General features: G+C 42.9%; 1 protein-coding gene across 6 annotated transcripts in view; it reads right to left on the bottom strand.

Moving 5' to 3' along the window:
* The window catches only part of FRAS1 (Fraser extracellular matrix complex subunit 1), a 294,329-nt gene that overhangs the window by 85,752 nt on the left and 190,228 nt on the right, over window positions 1–18,349 (bottom strand). For all 6 annotated transcript variants that reach the window (XR_004645979.1, XM_034772627.1, XM_034772626.1 and 3 more), the window contains 3 exons: window positions 15,691–15,844; window positions 7,917–8,095; window positions 4,381–4,497 (listed from right to left, as the gene is read on the bottom strand). Coding sequence is in view for 5 of the 6 variants with exons in the window: in XM_034772627.1 (XP_034628518.1) it covers window positions 4,381–4,497; window positions 7,917–8,095; window positions 15,691–15,844 (450 nt within the window). In the remaining variant the exon portion in view is untranslated. The remainder of the gene's footprint in view (window positions 1–4,380; window positions 4,498–7,916; window positions 8,096–15,690; window positions 15,845–18,349) is intronic.

Genomic DNA, 18,349 nt, shown 5'->3' with positions numbered 1-18,349 from the left:
AAGAAAACTGCTGCTTGGGAACTTCTTAGTGTCCCACCTTCATGTGTATATAAAAAGGGTTGGAATGCCAGTGTTAGGAAGGGATTTCTCCTCCCCCACCCCCACAATGTGTTGGGTGGGTTTTTTAAAAATCTCCTTCCAGTGATGCATCAGGAATGGCTACGGCTGGAGATGGCACATACTTGATGGGGCGGACCAGGACTCTGTGGTGGTATTGAGAATTCTCTCTCTCGGGTGCTTGCCTGGCTGGTTCTTGCTCACATGCTCAGGGTCTAACTGATCCTCACATGTGGTGTCAGGAAGGAGTCGTCCCCCAGCTCAGATTGGCAGTGACCTTGGGATTTTTTCACCTTCCTCTGCAGCGTGTGGGTGCGGGCCACTTGCCAGGATCACCTGGGCAGTGTCTCACAATCATTTCCCTGCCATTGCAAGGGCCTTGGTCACTGGTGAACTCAGTCACTCCTATTCTTTGCCTGTGGCACATAATAGCTAGTCTCCTATGGGCTGTAATACTTTGATCTAATTTTGGTTGTTGGGTTAGCATGTGGGTGCTGGGTGTTGCCAGTGGCCTGGGATATACAGGACGTCAGACTGCATGACCTGGTGGTCCCTTCTGGTCGTAAACTCTATGACTATGTATGGAATTCCCATGTTTCAGTATTACACAATTGACTAGATCTATTATGAGGTGTGATTTTACCTGTCTCTGAAGTGTCAGATACTGGCGAATGCTGAAGGCAGGATTCTGGACAACATGGACTAATAGCCTAGGAGTCATGAGACCAGGATTCCATCCCTGGCTCTGCCACTGTATGACCTCGGGCTAATTATAAGTGCTCTCTGTGCCTCAGTTTCTCCATTTGTAAAATGAGGACAATGAGATTTAGCCACCTTTGTAAAATACTTTGAGATCCTCAGATGAAAAAGTGAATTAATTATCTTGTATGGTAAGCCTGTAATTCCTACAGTACTTTCTTGTATCCAAATACACTGCACAATGAATAAAAAAAACAGATAACCCCAACCTTATGTCCAGTGCTCACTGTGGGAGTATATTTGTCCTCAGCCTAGTTGGATTAAAGTTATAGTGTTGATGCTGCCATTATGCACCATTAAAGCAACATTCCTGACAAACTACATCTTAAAAAACAGGTAGGAGTAAAAAGCAAAAGCAAATTAACTCTAATATACACCATTCATTAAATAAATCAGTATTTCGGGACACCTGTTCAACCCCACTGTTTTCAGGACATTTGCGCAAGTGGAAAGGAACTTAGAAAACAATTCTGCTGCTGATGCACATGAAGGAATAGAATCCAGCTTGCTACCTCTTAGCTACGTTGGCTCTGCCCAGCTAACAGAAATTGATGGCCGTGGAAGTTCTTTTTGACACTGACTCCAGCAGATACGGCTCTGATGCACAAAGAGAACAAGTCTCATGATAACGATGGTGTCAATTTTACAGAGCCACTTTTTGGAATAAAACTGCACTTTAACAATCACAGAATTTCCTTCCACCCCCACAAATGGGATCTCAGCTTACACTCAGCTAGCGTTTGCCATCAGAGAAGCTACATGCTCACCTCATCAATCCTATCTTTGGGGAAAGGTGTAACTTGATGCATAATTGAAAAAGGAAACACAAGAGATACATGCCCAGCTTAATCGTCAAACTTTCATTTAACTTTCTTTGACCTTTCTAGTCCAGATCAGTCAAACCAATCTTGTGCTGTAGAAGGACTTAGCATTGAGCTCATTCTTTAGCAAAGACACCAGTCTAATTCTGAAGGAATTTAGACATTTGAAAACGGATTAGCAGAACTCAATCACGCTGACATGGGAACTGCAGTCTTTTTATGATGAGAAGAGTTAATGTTATGGTCCCTTTGTAATTGCCTCCAAGGCATATTTGTCTCTCAAAGAGGTTGTGATGAGCCCCCTCAAGTAAAGCACAATATTTTATGACACTGTTGGATTTTGTGGTGTAATTAGCTATAAAATCCAGCATTGCACGGAGCAATCGGACACCTCCCCCATGAATCTTCTTTTAAAAAAAAAAATGCAAAGGAAAACGATACATTACCGAATATTGCTCCAAATAACAGCTTGAACAGATTTTATTATTGCCAGCAGGTTGCCCTTATTTTAAACCTTGATAAGACCACTGTGCCATGATGATCTCACTGCTCCCAGTTTCACCACTCCCTTCAGTTCCTTCACCCATTCCTGTCTTCCTACCTCACCAACCCCAATGTGTGGAATGAACTCCCTCCCAGACTCAAGGCCTTCCTCCCTCAGTGCCACCTGGAAACCTATTTCTTCTAAGAAATCACATGCTAACTACTCTCTTCCACAGTATATCGCCCACCAGGTTAGCACTGATCCTTTACCTACCCAATATGAAACAGCAAGAACTCCCCACCCACCCCTATTACACCTGAAAGGATGGTCCCAGGGTGGGGCTTGTGAGACCTGGCTTCATTTCCTGGCTTCATCACAGATTTCCTGTGTGACTTTGGGCAAGTCACTTAAGGGCCAGATTTTCAAAGGTATCCAGGTGCCTAAAGATGCAGATGCCTAAAGAAGGCAGTGGGCAGGCTTCTATGGAAGGCCTGAGCCAGGGTCTGCAGGAGACGAAGTACTCCCAGAAAACGAGTGTGGCAGCCCAGTGCTCTGTACCACAGCAGGGAAGGATTCAAGGAACAGAGCCCAAAAGTGGCTGAGAATGGTACTCTATGGGAACCAGCTTGGGGACCCAGAGCTCTGTACCAGAGCCAGAATAACTCACATAGGTAGCCAAGAAAGGGGCTGGGAGCAAGGCCCAGAGGGTGAGCGAAGAGGCAGAAAGACCTTTTTGTTTGTTCAACTGTTGCTACAGGTTTGCTTGTGATTTGGCCAGAGGGATAAGTCCCATCTCCAGCACAGACCAGCATGAGACCCACCTCAGAGAAGGAAATTGAGGGAAATGTGTGACCAGCAGTGTGTGCTATGGGGTAGCTACGCCCCAACAACAGGTACCCAGTACACTTCTGAGCATCTTAATAACAACAATGTCATTAAGCCAGTGTCACAACATGTTAGCTCAATGCTGTCAGGGTTTGCACAACCCAACATCAAGACAATGATGCTGAATTCTCCCTGAAGATATTTTGAAATGATCTTAAAATCAGGGTCATGCTGAAAATAACAAGTGTGAGTAGCAATCCTACACTTCAAAAACAGGCCATATGGACCAAACTCAACCCTGGTGAATCAGGTACAGGTCCCATTGACGCTAATGGGAATTGCATCAATTTATGCCAAGGCCGAATTTGGCCCAATTTGTAGAAGGTCTGAGTTTCTCTGTATTAATCACTGCACCATGAACTCCTGATGCCCACTGACCTAACTGAAAAGACTCTTCTTGACATCAGTGAGCCTTGTATCAGTCTGCATTTAGAAAGAAAGAGTCGAACTAAGGTCTATTTGTTGGCATAAAGCATGGGTCTCAGTGGGTTATGATATCAGCAGAACACTCCAAGGAGGATTCAGGTATACAACAGCATTCTGCTAGGTCACAGGAACAGAGCAGACAGCAGAACAAAGCAAAAATATACGCCATATACACTACATACACCTGCCAACCCCTACCAGACTTGTTGTGTGTCTAATTTAATTCCCACCAGCCTTGCAGGCGTCTCTTCAAATTAAAATGATTAGGGAAACAACTGAATTAGATTACATGACAGTATAAAAACGCAATACTTACTTCTAGTGCCTATGCTTCAAAAAGAGTAATTTACAATGAAATGTAATAGACATGTCTGAATGTTTTAGGAAAATATAATAATAAATGTTTCTGGTGTCAGATTGATGGATTGGAACTTTGTCATTGTGAGCGGACTGTGATCTTTGTAAATATGGATTGCAGTGTAGTTATTCATAGATCTATTTGTTATTGTCTCTCTAACCCAATGCTTTTTGCCTTTTCCCACTGTAATGGCCTCTGTAATACATGGGGTTTTAAGAACTGGGGGAATTCTTTGAAAAGATGTTAAAATGTAGTTTCTTCCTTTATCTTCTTTATTAAGAGCCTCTACAATCTACAATTTTATCTCAATCACCTCTATTCAAATTGATTTTCCAACTTTTTTTTTTACATTTCAACATCTGAGCTATGATTCATTTCACTTTTCTTTTTTCTACTATGCATCCAGCTGTATAGCACTCTTTCTTTAAACTTCCCTTGATCTTGAATCAGGTACAATACACAGACTGAACAACATTAAGAGAAAGCAAATAGTGATAATTGTTCTGTGGCAAAGTCTGGTCTCAGTGCACTCCCATAATGAGAAGGAAAAATGCAGTGACAATTATTCAGTGGTTTTGGGGTAGACTTACAGTCATGTGGAGAGAGGACCCAAGTGAGAGCTGTGGTGCTTCAGGTATCTGTGGGAGAATGGCAATGTTGAACATGTGGGTCTCCAGGTGGGTTTGTGGAATAGCAGCACTCGATACCTGTAAATGCAAGATCACAATTCATTCGCAACAATGAAGAACTGCTATTGCTTGAAAACACAATTGCCTTTCTAGGCCCTCCTCTTAACCTCTCCTACTCCTCCTTCTAGGGTGACCAGACAGCAAGCGTAAAAAATCAGGACAGGGGGTGGGGGGTAATAGGAGCCTATATAAGAAAAAGACCCAAAAACCGGGACTGTCCCTACAAAATCGGGACATCTGGTCACCCTAGCTCCTTCTGGCTTTGGTAGGACAAAGTTAGGGGCTGATCCTGAGAACATGAGCCAGCAATAGAACTAGATGATAAATGCTGAAAAAAATCATATTGTACCTTCAACCAGATGTCTCTTAGGGTTGCTTCTCTGTAATCCAAATGCACTCACATAGTAGGTGCCAGACTGTACTATGCTTTGATCAGGGCTGGCTCCAGGCACGAGCTGAGCAAGCTGGTGCTTGGGGCGGCAGATTGTTGGAGGCGGCATTCTGCCCAATCCTAGGGCGGCACGGCCACTTTTTGTTTTGTTTTGTTCCGCTCCGGCCACCCTGTAGGGGGCAGCGGCGCGGAGGACCAGAGCGCCCTGCAGGGCAGTCCTCTTCCTTCCCTCCCCGCCGACCGGAGCGACGACCGGAGCGGAGCCCTCGCGACAGGAAGCAGGAGGCGGCGCAGCGGGAGGGGCCGCTTGGCAGTGCCCCCGCTGTAGCCCTGGCCGCCCCCTTCTCTTTCTCTCTCCTGCCTGCTCCGTCTCCCTCCCCCCCCAGCCGGTCCCCCTGCACCCGCGCTCCGGCCGCGCCGCAGGTTTTTTTTTTGCTTGGGGCGACCAACAATCCAGAGCCGGCCCTGGCTTTGATACAATATACTATCAAGGTTAAGGCTGCACAGGACGACTTTGTGCTCCACACTGGAAGATGATCCATACCACCATCCCAATACCAAGATGAAATTAATATCTAACTCATCACAGTCCCGTTGCAGTTGCTGCTTCTTTTTTCTTTTTATAAACACATGGATCCAGCAAAATTATTTTTACAAAAATTTAAAAGCACTAAAACATAGTGTAAAAACTATGCTAGAAAAGCTTAGAATAATCCTGAAAGTCGGCAACCGCCCTTAGCTCTCATTGCCTTCCCTGCTCAGCACCCCACATCGGTGCTCAACACCAGGGAAGGATTAGGCCCCAGTATGTCCTTGACTTCAATAGAACTTCAAAACAGTGTGCTGAGTAAGAATGGACTTAACACCCGCTTCAAGTTGAGAACGTGCATGAAAATGCTTTGCAGAATTGGGGCCTAAAAGAGTAAAACCGAAATGATTTTAATCACTCACAGGGTCTGTTGATGTCATTTGAACTACAATTCCCAGAGCGCTATTGAAAACACATAAGCCTGCCTTTTCTAGGAAGTCACAATCCACTGTTCTGCACTCAGACAGATGTATTATGATCTTCTGATGTGACACTGCACGCTGTAGCTTCTTTTCCCTATAGGGCGCCTCATACAATTATTGTCACTGCACCAAGAAACTAAAAACAAACGCCTGACTCATGCAAAAGGCATATACCTAACAGCAACATAGCAATTAAATTAAAGATTAGCTTGTTCAACATCTGGCACTCTCAACTTCCTCATTATCACTTATGTTAATTACTTCAGAAATTACCTTAATTGCCTGTCAGTAATAGCTTCTAGGTTGTAAACCAAATGTAACAAATATTGCACGCAAATATTCATGTTGACTTAGCATTATGGGAGACTGTTAAACTTCCCAAGCAAAATGCAAGGTACTGTCTGAGGGATTTTATGATCCTTCTGCCTACTGGGAAGGTGGGGTTTATTTTATTATAATGGCTGCTGGGGTGTATTTTGTGCCTTTTTGTCTATATATACACATTTATTGATGGAGTGTGAGGAGCAGTCTGTTATGAAAATTAAATTATTACATGAGGGAACCCCGGGAGAGAGATGGGCACTTGGCCTTGGTGTTTTCAAATCTAACTCAACTCGCTGCTCCGAGTAAGCACAGTACGTTTGGGGAGGGCAGGCTGCATTTTTCATACAAAACAAAGAAGTTAAATCCCTGCTTTACGTGCAAAACAGAACTTAATGCTGGAGTCGTGAGCCACACCTCCATAATTGCAGCAGCAAATCTCGAGGTGATGCTTTTCTCAGGGATGAATCACCCAGATACAGAGATATACATATGGGAGGGGGCCTGGGCAGTGGAAAACTCTGCAACCATCTCCTCATGGGAGTGTTGTTTCCTTCCCCTCCTTCTGCTCCCCACTCAGTCATTTCCAGGACATCGCCTAAGGCACAGCTGTCCCCTGGAAACTCCTTATCTTGGAAGAGGGTTCCTATTACAAGAGGTTACAGAAAGATAAGAGTGCAATAAGCTGGGTTACGTCTTTCTAGCGATGTCTGTGGGGCTGGTGGGGAAAATACGCCTCTCGGCCCCACCGCCCTATTCCCTTCCAAACCTGGTCTGCCTGGGCGCCAGTCCCAGACCTCCCCCACGCACCAAAACTGACTCCATCGCAGGGCTCCTGAAAAGTGGAGTGCCCTGAGCATCGGCATTTTTAAACAACAAATATTCTGTGTAGATCCAGATACTATCACTTCCCCAGCAAGCATCAGTCTCTGGGCACACTGAATCATAGAATATCAGGGTTGGAAGAGACCTCAGGAGGTCATCTAGTCCAACTCCCTGCTCAAAGCAGGACCAATCCTTAGACAGATTTTTGCCCGAAGTCCCCCTCAAGTATTGAGCTCACAACCCTGGGTTTAGGAGGCCAATGCTGTAATGAGTCTGCTGTTTTCATTCTCGTGGCAGTCCTAAGCCAGGCCATGCACATATAAACCATTGTGCACCTGTTCATTCTGGGGACAGTCATTCTCTCACACCTTTTTAATGACTTTACTCCTCCATCTCCTGCCTAGAGAGGCTACCAGCACGATATCACTACTGGAGTGGTGCAATTTAACTTCCTCTCAAGAGTCTACTCCTCTTTGAGATGGACGTCGAATCAGACAAACTTCTAGGAGTTGGCAGTCCCTTGGTATGTTGTTTGAAAGGCAATTTTCCCTAGATCTGCAATGTGGTCTGTGACTTTCCGAACGAGGTCAACATCACCATAGAAGAGTTGGCCTAATAAATCAGCTCTGCAGATGGATACCTCTACTTACTGCAGTCATTACAAGGGGCCAAATCCTGCAGTCGGACAAAACTCTCTTTAGCATCAGTGGGAGTTTTACCTGCATTAAGACTAAGATTTGGTCCTACCTACAGGGAGCCTTTTTATGATTAAACCTGTCTGTCAGCAGGCACCAATATTGATCCTGATAATGGATAAGGCACAGCATACAGAGTAAGCCCCAGAGGAAAATAAAAGCTGCTCTAGGAGAGATGGCAAGACAGGCAGTACCTGGAAATAGAAGGAGTCGCTCTCCGCCTGGGATCCAGAGTGCCTATACCAAACAATGCCTTCGTTGACGTCCCGCTGGGTGAAAGAGGTGGTTGGCGTGGCGGCTCTTCCATCAGGCAGACGCTGCCATGAGTCAGCTGGGCCATCTGCTGACATTGGAACCAGAAGAACCACCTCCCCTGAGAAAGCAGAGGTGAATGGGGAGAGGTCATGCATGAGACAAGGAGGAGTGTGTGTTCTTCCCCACCACCAATGTGCATTCAAAGGGGAAAAAGTCTTCACCCACTGGCAGCCTCTTCTGTTTACTGGTCTGGCTCTAGATGAGAACACTTCAAAATCACCAGCCTCCGAACGCCCCTGGGAAGTAGGGGAATCCATTTCTGGAGATGGGTGACAGGCACAGGGAAGATTCCAGAGGCCACGTAGGAGGCATATGGCTGAGCCAGCAACCAAACCCACGTTTCCCAAGTGCCAGTACACTGCTCCTAGACCCCGCTACTTACTCCTATGTGTACCGAGAGGTTTGTGTCAACATATGGAGTGCACTTGAATTCTTTCTGGCCCAGTTTGTTTGATGCTTTTGTGCACTTTTTAACCCCATAATTTTATTCTTTACTAATTTCATTAAGTGGAAATATTGAGCACATATAGAAATGCCGAACTAATACATTCAAACACCCAGTATTATTAGCTGATGTAAAAAATCTGCAAATCTATAACATCTAATCAGAATAATATTGAAGGGTTAAAATCCATGTGCATTTTATATAACAACCTGGTATATGGATTGGGCCAGCTCTTTTTCAGACCCAAAGTCCACAGTTTGGTTAAGAGACCAGAGGCCTGGCTAATAGTGATTAGCTAAGAGAAAAGCAAAATAAACAAGATAACATTGCCTTTGCTAAGATATGCTTGGTCAGTAGAAATGCCAGATGTTGAAGCAATAACTGAATAATTATGTTTCATCCAATGTTTCAAATTGAACAAAGGATCCCTGTTCCTATTGTGTTTCTCCTGAAAGGAAAACAGTCTTCCCACAGATCCAACCTTAAGTTTATGAAAAATTGGCACATGTCAATATAAGATATGGCATCCTTCCACCTCTTTTTCAAGGGACCAATGCCCTGCCTTAAGACATAAAGGAGACAATCTGTATTGTCATATACTCTCACTGTTTCTTTGCTTTAACCCCTAGGAATGTACCTGTTGGACAATCAAAGGAGTTGCTCCATTCCTATGGACCCCAAATCAGAATTCAACATATATATATATAATTTTATACTAATAACCTTTTATCAAAGTATTAATTAAATGTTAATTTGCTAACTTCATGGGTGGAGACATTATGTAACCCTTTAACCATTGGCTAATGTGCTATCTTGTCTTGCTGCAAAACCTATCCCGGGGTGTGGAACTGCCTACCCCGTCACTTTCCCCCGCCCATGGAAAATCTATATATTCAATTGTAATCAATTGATTGACAGTGTCTCTGAGCCTAATAAGCCAGGTGACACTCCGCCAGCGCTGTGTGTAATAAACTCCTATGCTTGACCTCTACACGGTGTGGATTTATGTCCTTCAAATATTCAGTTTAAAGATCCCCTGATACCACACAGAAAACATTCTGTTTATATCCGCTTTTACACACAGCCAGACAGATCCTCAGCTGATGTAAATTTTCCTAGCTCCACTGGGTTCAATGCAGCCATGACAATGTTTATCACTGGAGGATCAATCCTGTTATTGATCAACTTTGACCCTCCAAATACATATAGAAGAAGATTCTTATCCCTTACTCGTGTTGAACAACATTTTACTCCATGAGTAGCCCCACTGACTTCCATGAGACTACACAGAGTCAAGTGCTACTCACTGAAAGGGCATCAAAATCTTGGTCCTAAATATTTTATTTATTTTATTGAGCAACATAATTCAAAGTTTGCTCAAAATCTCATATATAAATACAAACAAATCAAACAAAAAACTTATGAAAAAAGATACTATCAAAATGATAAAACATCTTTAAAAAGTAGATGATATCTAACTGGTAATCAAATAAGAAACCCATGTGATCTAAAATGTCTTTGCATCATCTCTGAATGGGTATTAGGAGGTTCTCTTGGGATTCATGCATTCCTAACCCTGCATCCGTTCTGACACTAAAGTAAATGATTCCATTTCGCTGAAGGTGTAGATTCCTTTCTTCGGTATCTTCTTATAAATGTTTTTGCCACTGACAGTGCTACTCCCATAGGGCTGCTGTGATGTCTATTTAATCTAGAACTTCTAAATTATTTCAAAATGCAAACACCTGGGTTAAATAAACCCACACACTTGGTAAATCAGGTATATATATTCAATAACTTCAGAACAAAACATGGTCGCATGTCTAGAATGATGGCCCAACCCTGCACCATTGACTTCAATAACAGTTTTTCTGTTAATTGCAATAGGAGCATTATAGAGATTTTTCCTTATATTAATGGGTTCTAGATCACATTTTGTATACAGTTCTAGGGCTGGATCCTCAGCACATATAGTTTAATCAATTTTAAGGACAGAAAGGACCATTGTGACTATCTGGTCAGACCTTCTGTATAACACGGTACGTCTACACTGCACTCTAAGCCCAGATCTGTGGGACCCATGCTTGTAGACTTGGTGTTTCTAACCCCATGCTCGAGTGTCCATACCGCATTGTAATCCTGGCTTTGCAACCACTATACCTGGGTCTCACAGCCATGCTAACACATCCATACTGCACTATGCAGACCTTCGGTGTATGGCTTGACCTGCATCCACACTGCAAAATGACCGGGCTTGGACCTGAATTACTGCGTAACTCAGGTTCTTAAGGCTCTTGCAGGGTCTTAAGACCAGAGTCCTGAGTGCTTGCTGACTTGAATCAGACTGATTTGTGTGTGGATGTTAAGGGCTCTTGGGCTCAAACCAGAGTCAGAGCCTGGGGTTACTGCGCAGTGTAAACATACCCACGCCGACCACAGGATTTCCCTGAATTAATTCCTGCGTCACGTGTAATAGCTGTGGCTGAACTAGAGCAAATCTTTTAGAAAAACCTCCAATATCTTGATTTTAAAATGGTCGGCGACGGAGAATCCACCACAACCCCTTGGTAATTATTCCAATGGCTAATTATCCTCATTGTTAACATTTTCCACCTCATTTAGGGTCTGAATGTGTCTGGCTTCAACTTCCAGCTATTTGCTCTTGTGATACCTTTGTTTGCTAGAATGAAGACCCCTCTATCACCAAGCTTCTTTTCTCCAGGTAGGTACTTATAGACTGTGATCAGGTCATCCTTGACACTTCTCTTTGATAAACTAACCAGACCGAGCTCCATGAGTCTTTAGCGATAAGGCACGTTTATCAATCTTTTAGTCATTCTCAGGGCTCTTTTCTGACGAGTCTCCAATTTTTCAACAAAAAGAACAGGAGTACTTGTGGCACCTTAGAGACGAACAAATTTATTTGAGCATAAGCTTTCGTGGACTACAGCCCACTTCTTCGGAGGCATAGAATGGAACATATATTGAGGAGATATATATATACACACATACAGAGAGCATGAAAAGGTGGGAGTTGTCTTACCAACTCTGAGAGACCAATTAAGTAAGAGAAAAAAAACTTTTGAAGTGATAATCAAGATAGCCCAGTACAGACAGTTTGATAAGAAGTGTGAGAATACTTACATGGGGAGATAGATTCAATGTTTGTAATGGCTCAGCCATTCCCAGTCCTTATTCAATCCTGAGTTGATTGTATCTAGTTTGCATATCAATTCCAGCTCAGCAGTCTCTCGTTGGAGTCTGTTTTTGAAGTTTTTCTGTTGTAAGATAGCCACCCGCACGTCTGACATTGAATGACCAGACAGATTAAAGTGTTCTCCTATTGGTTTTTTAATGTTATGATTCCTGATGTCAGATTTGTGTCCATTATTTCTTTTGCGTAGAGACTGTCCAGTTTGGCCAATGTACATGGCAGAGGGGCATGTAGGTCTCTAAGGTGCCACAAGTACTCCTGTTCTTTTTGCGGATACAGACTAACACGGCTGCTACTCTGAAACCAATTTTTCAACGTGCTTCTTGAATTGGGGACACCAGAACCGGACACAGAATTCCTGACTTCACTTAAGTCAATGGAGCTAGGGTAATTTATACCAGCTGAGGATCTATCTGGTCCCCAAAATTTAATTTTACTCATTTGTTTTAGAGTTACATATAATCTGTGCTAATAATTTCACATCACCCTATGTTTTAGTACTCATGGATACAAATGTAGTCTGCACGGATAGCAAACTCCAACATCCCACTGAATAATCTGTATTTAACTGTGCATTCCACCTCTCTATTAACCTTTGAAAATATCCCTTGTAGCTACCAATCAAAACCCATATAAATTATTTAGTTCTTTTTGTAGAAATAATAATTCTGCTTTGCAAAATATTCATTTTAAACTCTCTCAGTTCATTTCCCAAAATCACATTCGAATGATGTTCGAGTAATAAAAAAACGCAGGCTGGCATATCGTGTTTCTGTTTTATCACTATGTGGCACTCTGTACCTCAAAGTAGCACCCTGAAACCCCCATATTCATCATTATGACATGATTATCATAGGTTTTGTACAATGCATGCCTTGGGGGGTATCATTTGAAAAGTCTTGATCTGGTGAACATTAATATCCTTTTGGATTGTATGTGCTACATTATACGTGCAGTTATGAAGTGTAGCAATGTGTGTTACTGAAATATATTGTGAGGTTGGAAGACACCCACAGCAAACCTCTTAACTGCAACAGAGGACCAGCCAGACATATGCTGATGGCCCTTTAAAGGCAATCCACTCTCCCAAGGGCCATCCCACAGACTTCTCAAAAGAGTATGTATGCAATGGAGACTGCCTGACCAATGGAGGTAGCCTAACTACCACATCACAGCAAGGATCTTTCTAACAAGCAGGAAGAAGATATAAAAGGACAGACAATGACATCATCACTTAACCTCTCCCCCCCGCCCCAACTCAACACCTGGAAAAGAATGTCTCAAGACAAAGACTTTGAACTGGGGAAGGGTGGTCCCAGGCTGGAAGGTAGTCCCAGCCTGTGTACTGAGGAACTGTAACCTGCTTGTACCAGGGTCAGACATTGTTTGGTTCAACTCTTGCTTAGACTAAAAGTTTAGGATTTAGAAGGCATGTTAAATTTATTTTTTTAAGGTAACTCTCTCTGACTTGTAGGCCTACCACTTATAGTCACTTACAATCTATCTTTCTGTAGTTAATAAATCTGTTTTCTATTTTACCTAAAACAGTGTGATTTGGCTTGGGAAATCTCAGCTCAATTTACAAAGGCTAGCGTGTGTCCATTCAACACTGAGGGAGCAGTGAACTAATGAACTTGCACTGCCCAAGGAAGCCTTGAGCAGCGCAGGATGGTACAGTGCTGGGGTGCAAGGCTGGGGAGCTGGGGGGGAATTGGCTGGAGCCTCTCTATTGGTGATTCATGAGTGGCTGGGACATCATCCATGTAACTCAGTTCAGTGTGTCCCTGCCTGTGGATGTCGGTGTATGCAGTGCTGATCAGAGTGTTATAGCTTGACATCAACGTCACAGTGCAAGCGGCAACCCAGGTTGGTGAGTTCAGGGGGCTCAGCCATCCCACAGTCCAGATTGCATCCGGCGACCCTGTCACACACTGACAACTTCATTAATATTCCCTTAGCAGCATGGTCCTTCAATCTAATGACAGGCCTGATTCCGATACCTTTACTCACATGAGTCCGTCCCTTTGGATGCCCAATTCCCATTAATTTTACTAATATTACAGACCTGGAGTGAAATCCTGATCCTACTGAAGTCTATTGGAGTTTTGAGACTGACTTCAATTGGGCCAGGATTTAGTCCCGGGTGTTGCTGTTCCCCCACAAATCATAAGGAAGCATCAGCAAATATAAATACATAGATGGTTCATTTCTAATTGGCCTGGAACAACAATAAGATGAGACTAGAAAATGCACACAAGTTTCACGGATCTGGAATTCTGCTTGTACAGGAGTCCTCTTTTGATCCTTTTTTACTCAGGACCAGTTTTCTGTATTTCCTTGCTTTTTCTTAAATTATTAATTATTATTATTACTACTACTACTACTACCAGGGATAATATTTCATAGAAAACTTTGAAGATCAAAGGCTTCTGCTGTTTATTCCTAATCTGAAGCCATAAACCTTGTTTACATCATCACAAATAGTTGTTGCGGAGATCATTACGATGATACAACCAGAGGATTATAACTTCAAATTAGGGTTAGGCAGCGGGAGATGAACTCCTAAAGACAAAATTCCTGTTTTCATACAAATATTTCAAATGATTAAAAGCGATACTCACACCTTACCCACAGACAATATGGGGGGTATGTAAATATGAACTGAACAATAGCACTGCTTTTATCAACATCTTCTGTGAGGTGTCAGCAGCTGTTTAAGAATCAAACCTACTCTAAGAATAACAGGCAGAAGTGCAGAGTCTGTGTTGTTAAAGTGACCCTTTCTAATTTGATCTGGTTCAGCAAATTAAAACAACAATACAGTTTCATTTGGGTCTAAAGGATGTTTAAAGATTATTTGTCCTTGTTAATCAAACAGTACATCTGATGGGGAAATGACCATTCTTCTTTCTTATTCATATTTATTTTCCAGCCTGATGTGCTTTGTTCTCTTTCCCATCTAGCTTCTCCGAATTTGTACCTCAGTCACAAATCCCATTACTTACCACCCTCCCTTCCCCTCAGCCCCTAGAATGCTTTTAACACCTGCCTTTCTGCAGACTGTGGACTGCTTGTAAATGCAGCCACCCAGAGATCAGAGCCCACAGTGGGAATTAGGCGATATAAGGCTTATATAAGGATTCCAATACCAGCAATTTAGCTCGTACCAATGAACCCCTTCATTACAAAATAATCAAGAAATGAATTTTTTTGTCCTCAGTGGGCTTTTGCTCAGATGTGCCCAGGATATATGCTACTCTGTGCTGCTCTTAAGCCAAAATTCATCCCATGATATTAGAGACACAAGGAGGATGAGATAATGTCTTTCATGCTTACACAGAGTTTGTCTCTCTCACCAACAGAAGTTGGTCCAATACAAGATATTATCTCACCCGCCTTGTCCTTCTAATATCCTGGAACCAACACGGCTACGACAACACTGCATCACATAATGTTACCATTTGACAAACAGTGGGTGACGTGCTCCCATGAGGGTGTTTGTCCCAGGTCCTCAAAGATACTTGGTGCCCAGCTTCCACTGAAATCAATGGGAGTTAGGAGCCTAAATACATTTGAGCATCTGGGTTTAACTCCGTATTAACTGCATTGAGCTCAATGAATCTGCAAACATGGACAATGAAACGGAATGTGCAGCCCCACCATTTGGGCATTCAGACTGGAATCTAGCCATGACTGTTTCACAAGCCTACGCACCCATTTTAATTGGCCAGCTGTAAGATTTGGACATCATATGCAAGTATTCATAGCTGATTGTATTTAAACACAGCCCTATAACTAACTGTGTTCTTCAAAGACATTTCATGTGTACAAAATACCATGAAATTATAATATCCTTAGTCAGTGCTGAGCATGCCTGACTCCCAGAGAATTAGAACCTGGCACTTCTGTTAAGGGTGGGAGAAGCCAGGGAAGGAGAAGAAGGAGCAGCACAACCGCAATGTCCCCTGGTAGTAAAAGATCTACAAGAAGTTACCGTATCTTGGCTGGTCCTTGATGATCGTGTAAGTTATCTCAGATTCACTGGCACCAGGCATCTCTGCTTGCAAAATTCTGTTGGTGATCTGCAGCATCCCTCCTTCTGGGACCCACACCAGGGGGTTAGTAACCAGCCGGGGGCCTCCATCACTCTGCGGGGAAGGAAAGGAGAAAAGCAGCAGAGGCTTGGTTGAAGGGCAATGATAATGGGCCAATATAAACAAACTTTTAAACAAGAAGGATGAGGTTGAATATTGCAGAACACATGATGCAGCTGATTCTCTTTGATTCTCATCTGCTTCAAAGAGGAAAGCTCTCTGCCCTACCAACTCCATTTCCTACCTCCTTTTCCCTCCCACCTTCCACTTTCTGCTCCTTCAGTCCCATTTGTGACTTTCTTCTTGTCCAACTCCTCCTGATCTCAAGTCACTCCCTCCCTAATCCTCTCCTGTATCATCATCCTCCGTCTCTCTGAGTGGCCTTTTCACCTCTTCATTTAAACAGGATTGTCTTCCTCGATCTCAAGTCCTGGTGCATCTACTTCCCTTTCCCTTTGCAGCTTCTCTCCTGTCAGGTTAATCTCCATGACACTGTGAAAAATCCTCACTATCTCCACTGCTAAAACCTTTGTCCAGGACTAGAATACTTGTCTGACTATCTCCCACGCCTCCTATCTCTCCCTTCTTTAAATCCCTTCCCTGAACACACTTCTTCGAGGATGGTTATAAACCACACCCTCATTTAAAAACAACCCATAATAAAAACACTCTCAACCTTTTTAAGTGTCTGTAATTTTCATCATAGTGGAATAGTGACACTTCAATACACACAGGCCCTGGCAATCACTTCAATCTCTCACCCCTTTCACATCCTAGGAAGCATGTCAAAGTATAACACCTTTAGAACCAACAACACGTCGGGGAGAACTTTTCTGACATAGTTCTGCAATTGCAAAAGTGTTTGCGAAGATATGAAATGACTGAAGAGTTTGGGTGTGGTAGCGTGTCTGGAGGAGACACATAAACCTGCTGTTCTGCCCCGCTTTATTTGTGGCAGAGGAAGTTTTCCAACTGGAAAATGAATATTTGGGAGCCAAATTTATCTCGAGGCAAAGTCAGTTCCTAGATTAATAGGCTCTAAGGCCAGAGGAGGCCCTTATGATCATCTCATCTGACCTCCTGCGTAACCCAGGCCACAGAATTTCACCCAGCAATTCCCGTATCAAGCCCATATTTTGTGGTTTAGCTAGAGCGGATTTTTGAGAAAGACATCTACTCTTAATTTAAAGACTTCAAGTGATTAAGAATCTACCACATCCCTTGGTAAATGTTCCAATGCTTAATTACCCTCACTGTTAAACATCTGTGCCTTATTTATAGACTGAACTCATCCAGCTTCAGCTTCCAGCCACCTTATTATACCTTTGGCTACTAAATTAAAAGTGCTCTACTCTCAAAAATTGTCTCCCCATGTAAGTACTTATAGACCATGGTCAAGTCACCTCAATCTTCTCTTTGATAAGCTAAATATATTGAGCTTCCTAAGTCTTCCGCTGTAAGGCAGGTTTTCCAGACCCCAAATACTTCTCGTAGCTCTTTTCTGAAACCTTTTCAATTTTTCAACATCCTTCTTGAAGTGCGGACAGCAGAACATGTCACAGTATTCCAGTAATGGTTTCATTAATACCATATACACGGGTAATAACACTCCCCTCGGTCTATTCGATATTGCGCTGCATTACGGCCAAGAATCATACTAGCCCTCTTAGCCACAGCCTGACATTGGCAACTCCTCTTCAGTTGGGTTATCCACCAGGACCCCTATATCCTTTTCAGTCACTACTTTCTAGATGACAGTCCCCCTGTAAGTGTGACCCACATTCTTGGTTCTTACATGTATGTCCTCGCATTTGGCTGCATTAAACTGCATGTTGTTTAAATAAACCCAGTTTAACAAGCAATCCAGATTGCTCTGTATAACTTAACTATCCTCATTTACCGCTTCACCAAGTTTTGTGTTATGTAAAACCTTATATAAGTAAGGAGGGGGAGGGATAGCTCAGTGGTTTGAGCATTGGCCTGCTAAACCCAGAGTTATGAGTTCAATCCTTGAGGGGGCCACTTAGGGATCTGGGGCAAAATCAGTACTTGGTCCTGCTAGTGAAGATAGGGGGCTGGACTCGATGACCTTTTGGGGTCCCTTCCAGTTCTATAAGATAGGTATATCTCCATATATTATTATTATTAGCAATGATTTTATATTTGCTTCCAAATCATTTATAAAAATATTGAACAACACTAGATAGGATGACCAGCTGTCCCAATTTTATAGGGACAGTCCTGATTTTGGGGTCTTTTTCTTATATAGGTTCCTATTACCCCCCATCCCAATTTTTCACATTTGCTGTCTGGTCACCTTAACGCCGGACCAAGAACAGATCCCTGCAGGTCCCCATTAAAACATCCCCATTGTATGACAACTCCCCGTTTACAATTACTGTTCAGAAAGCTACCGATCACATTTTAATCCATTTAATATTGATTTTGCATAATGCTATTTTTTAAAATCAGAATGTCATGTAGTCCTAAGGTTTACATCATTTAGGATCAGCATTTCCCCTAGGACAAATGATCACTTTATTCTTTAAAAGAATTGAG

Source organism: Trachemys scripta, chromosome 5, assembly GCF_013100865.1.
Source record: "Trachemys scripta elegans isolate TJP31775 chromosome 5, CAS_Tse_1.0, whole genome shotgun sequence".
Lineage (NCBI taxonomy): Eukaryota > Metazoa > Chordata > Testudines > Emydidae > Trachemys > Trachemys scripta.
Note: the sequence above shows the minus strand (reverse complement) of the source record. Positions and strands in the feature narration are given on the sequence as shown.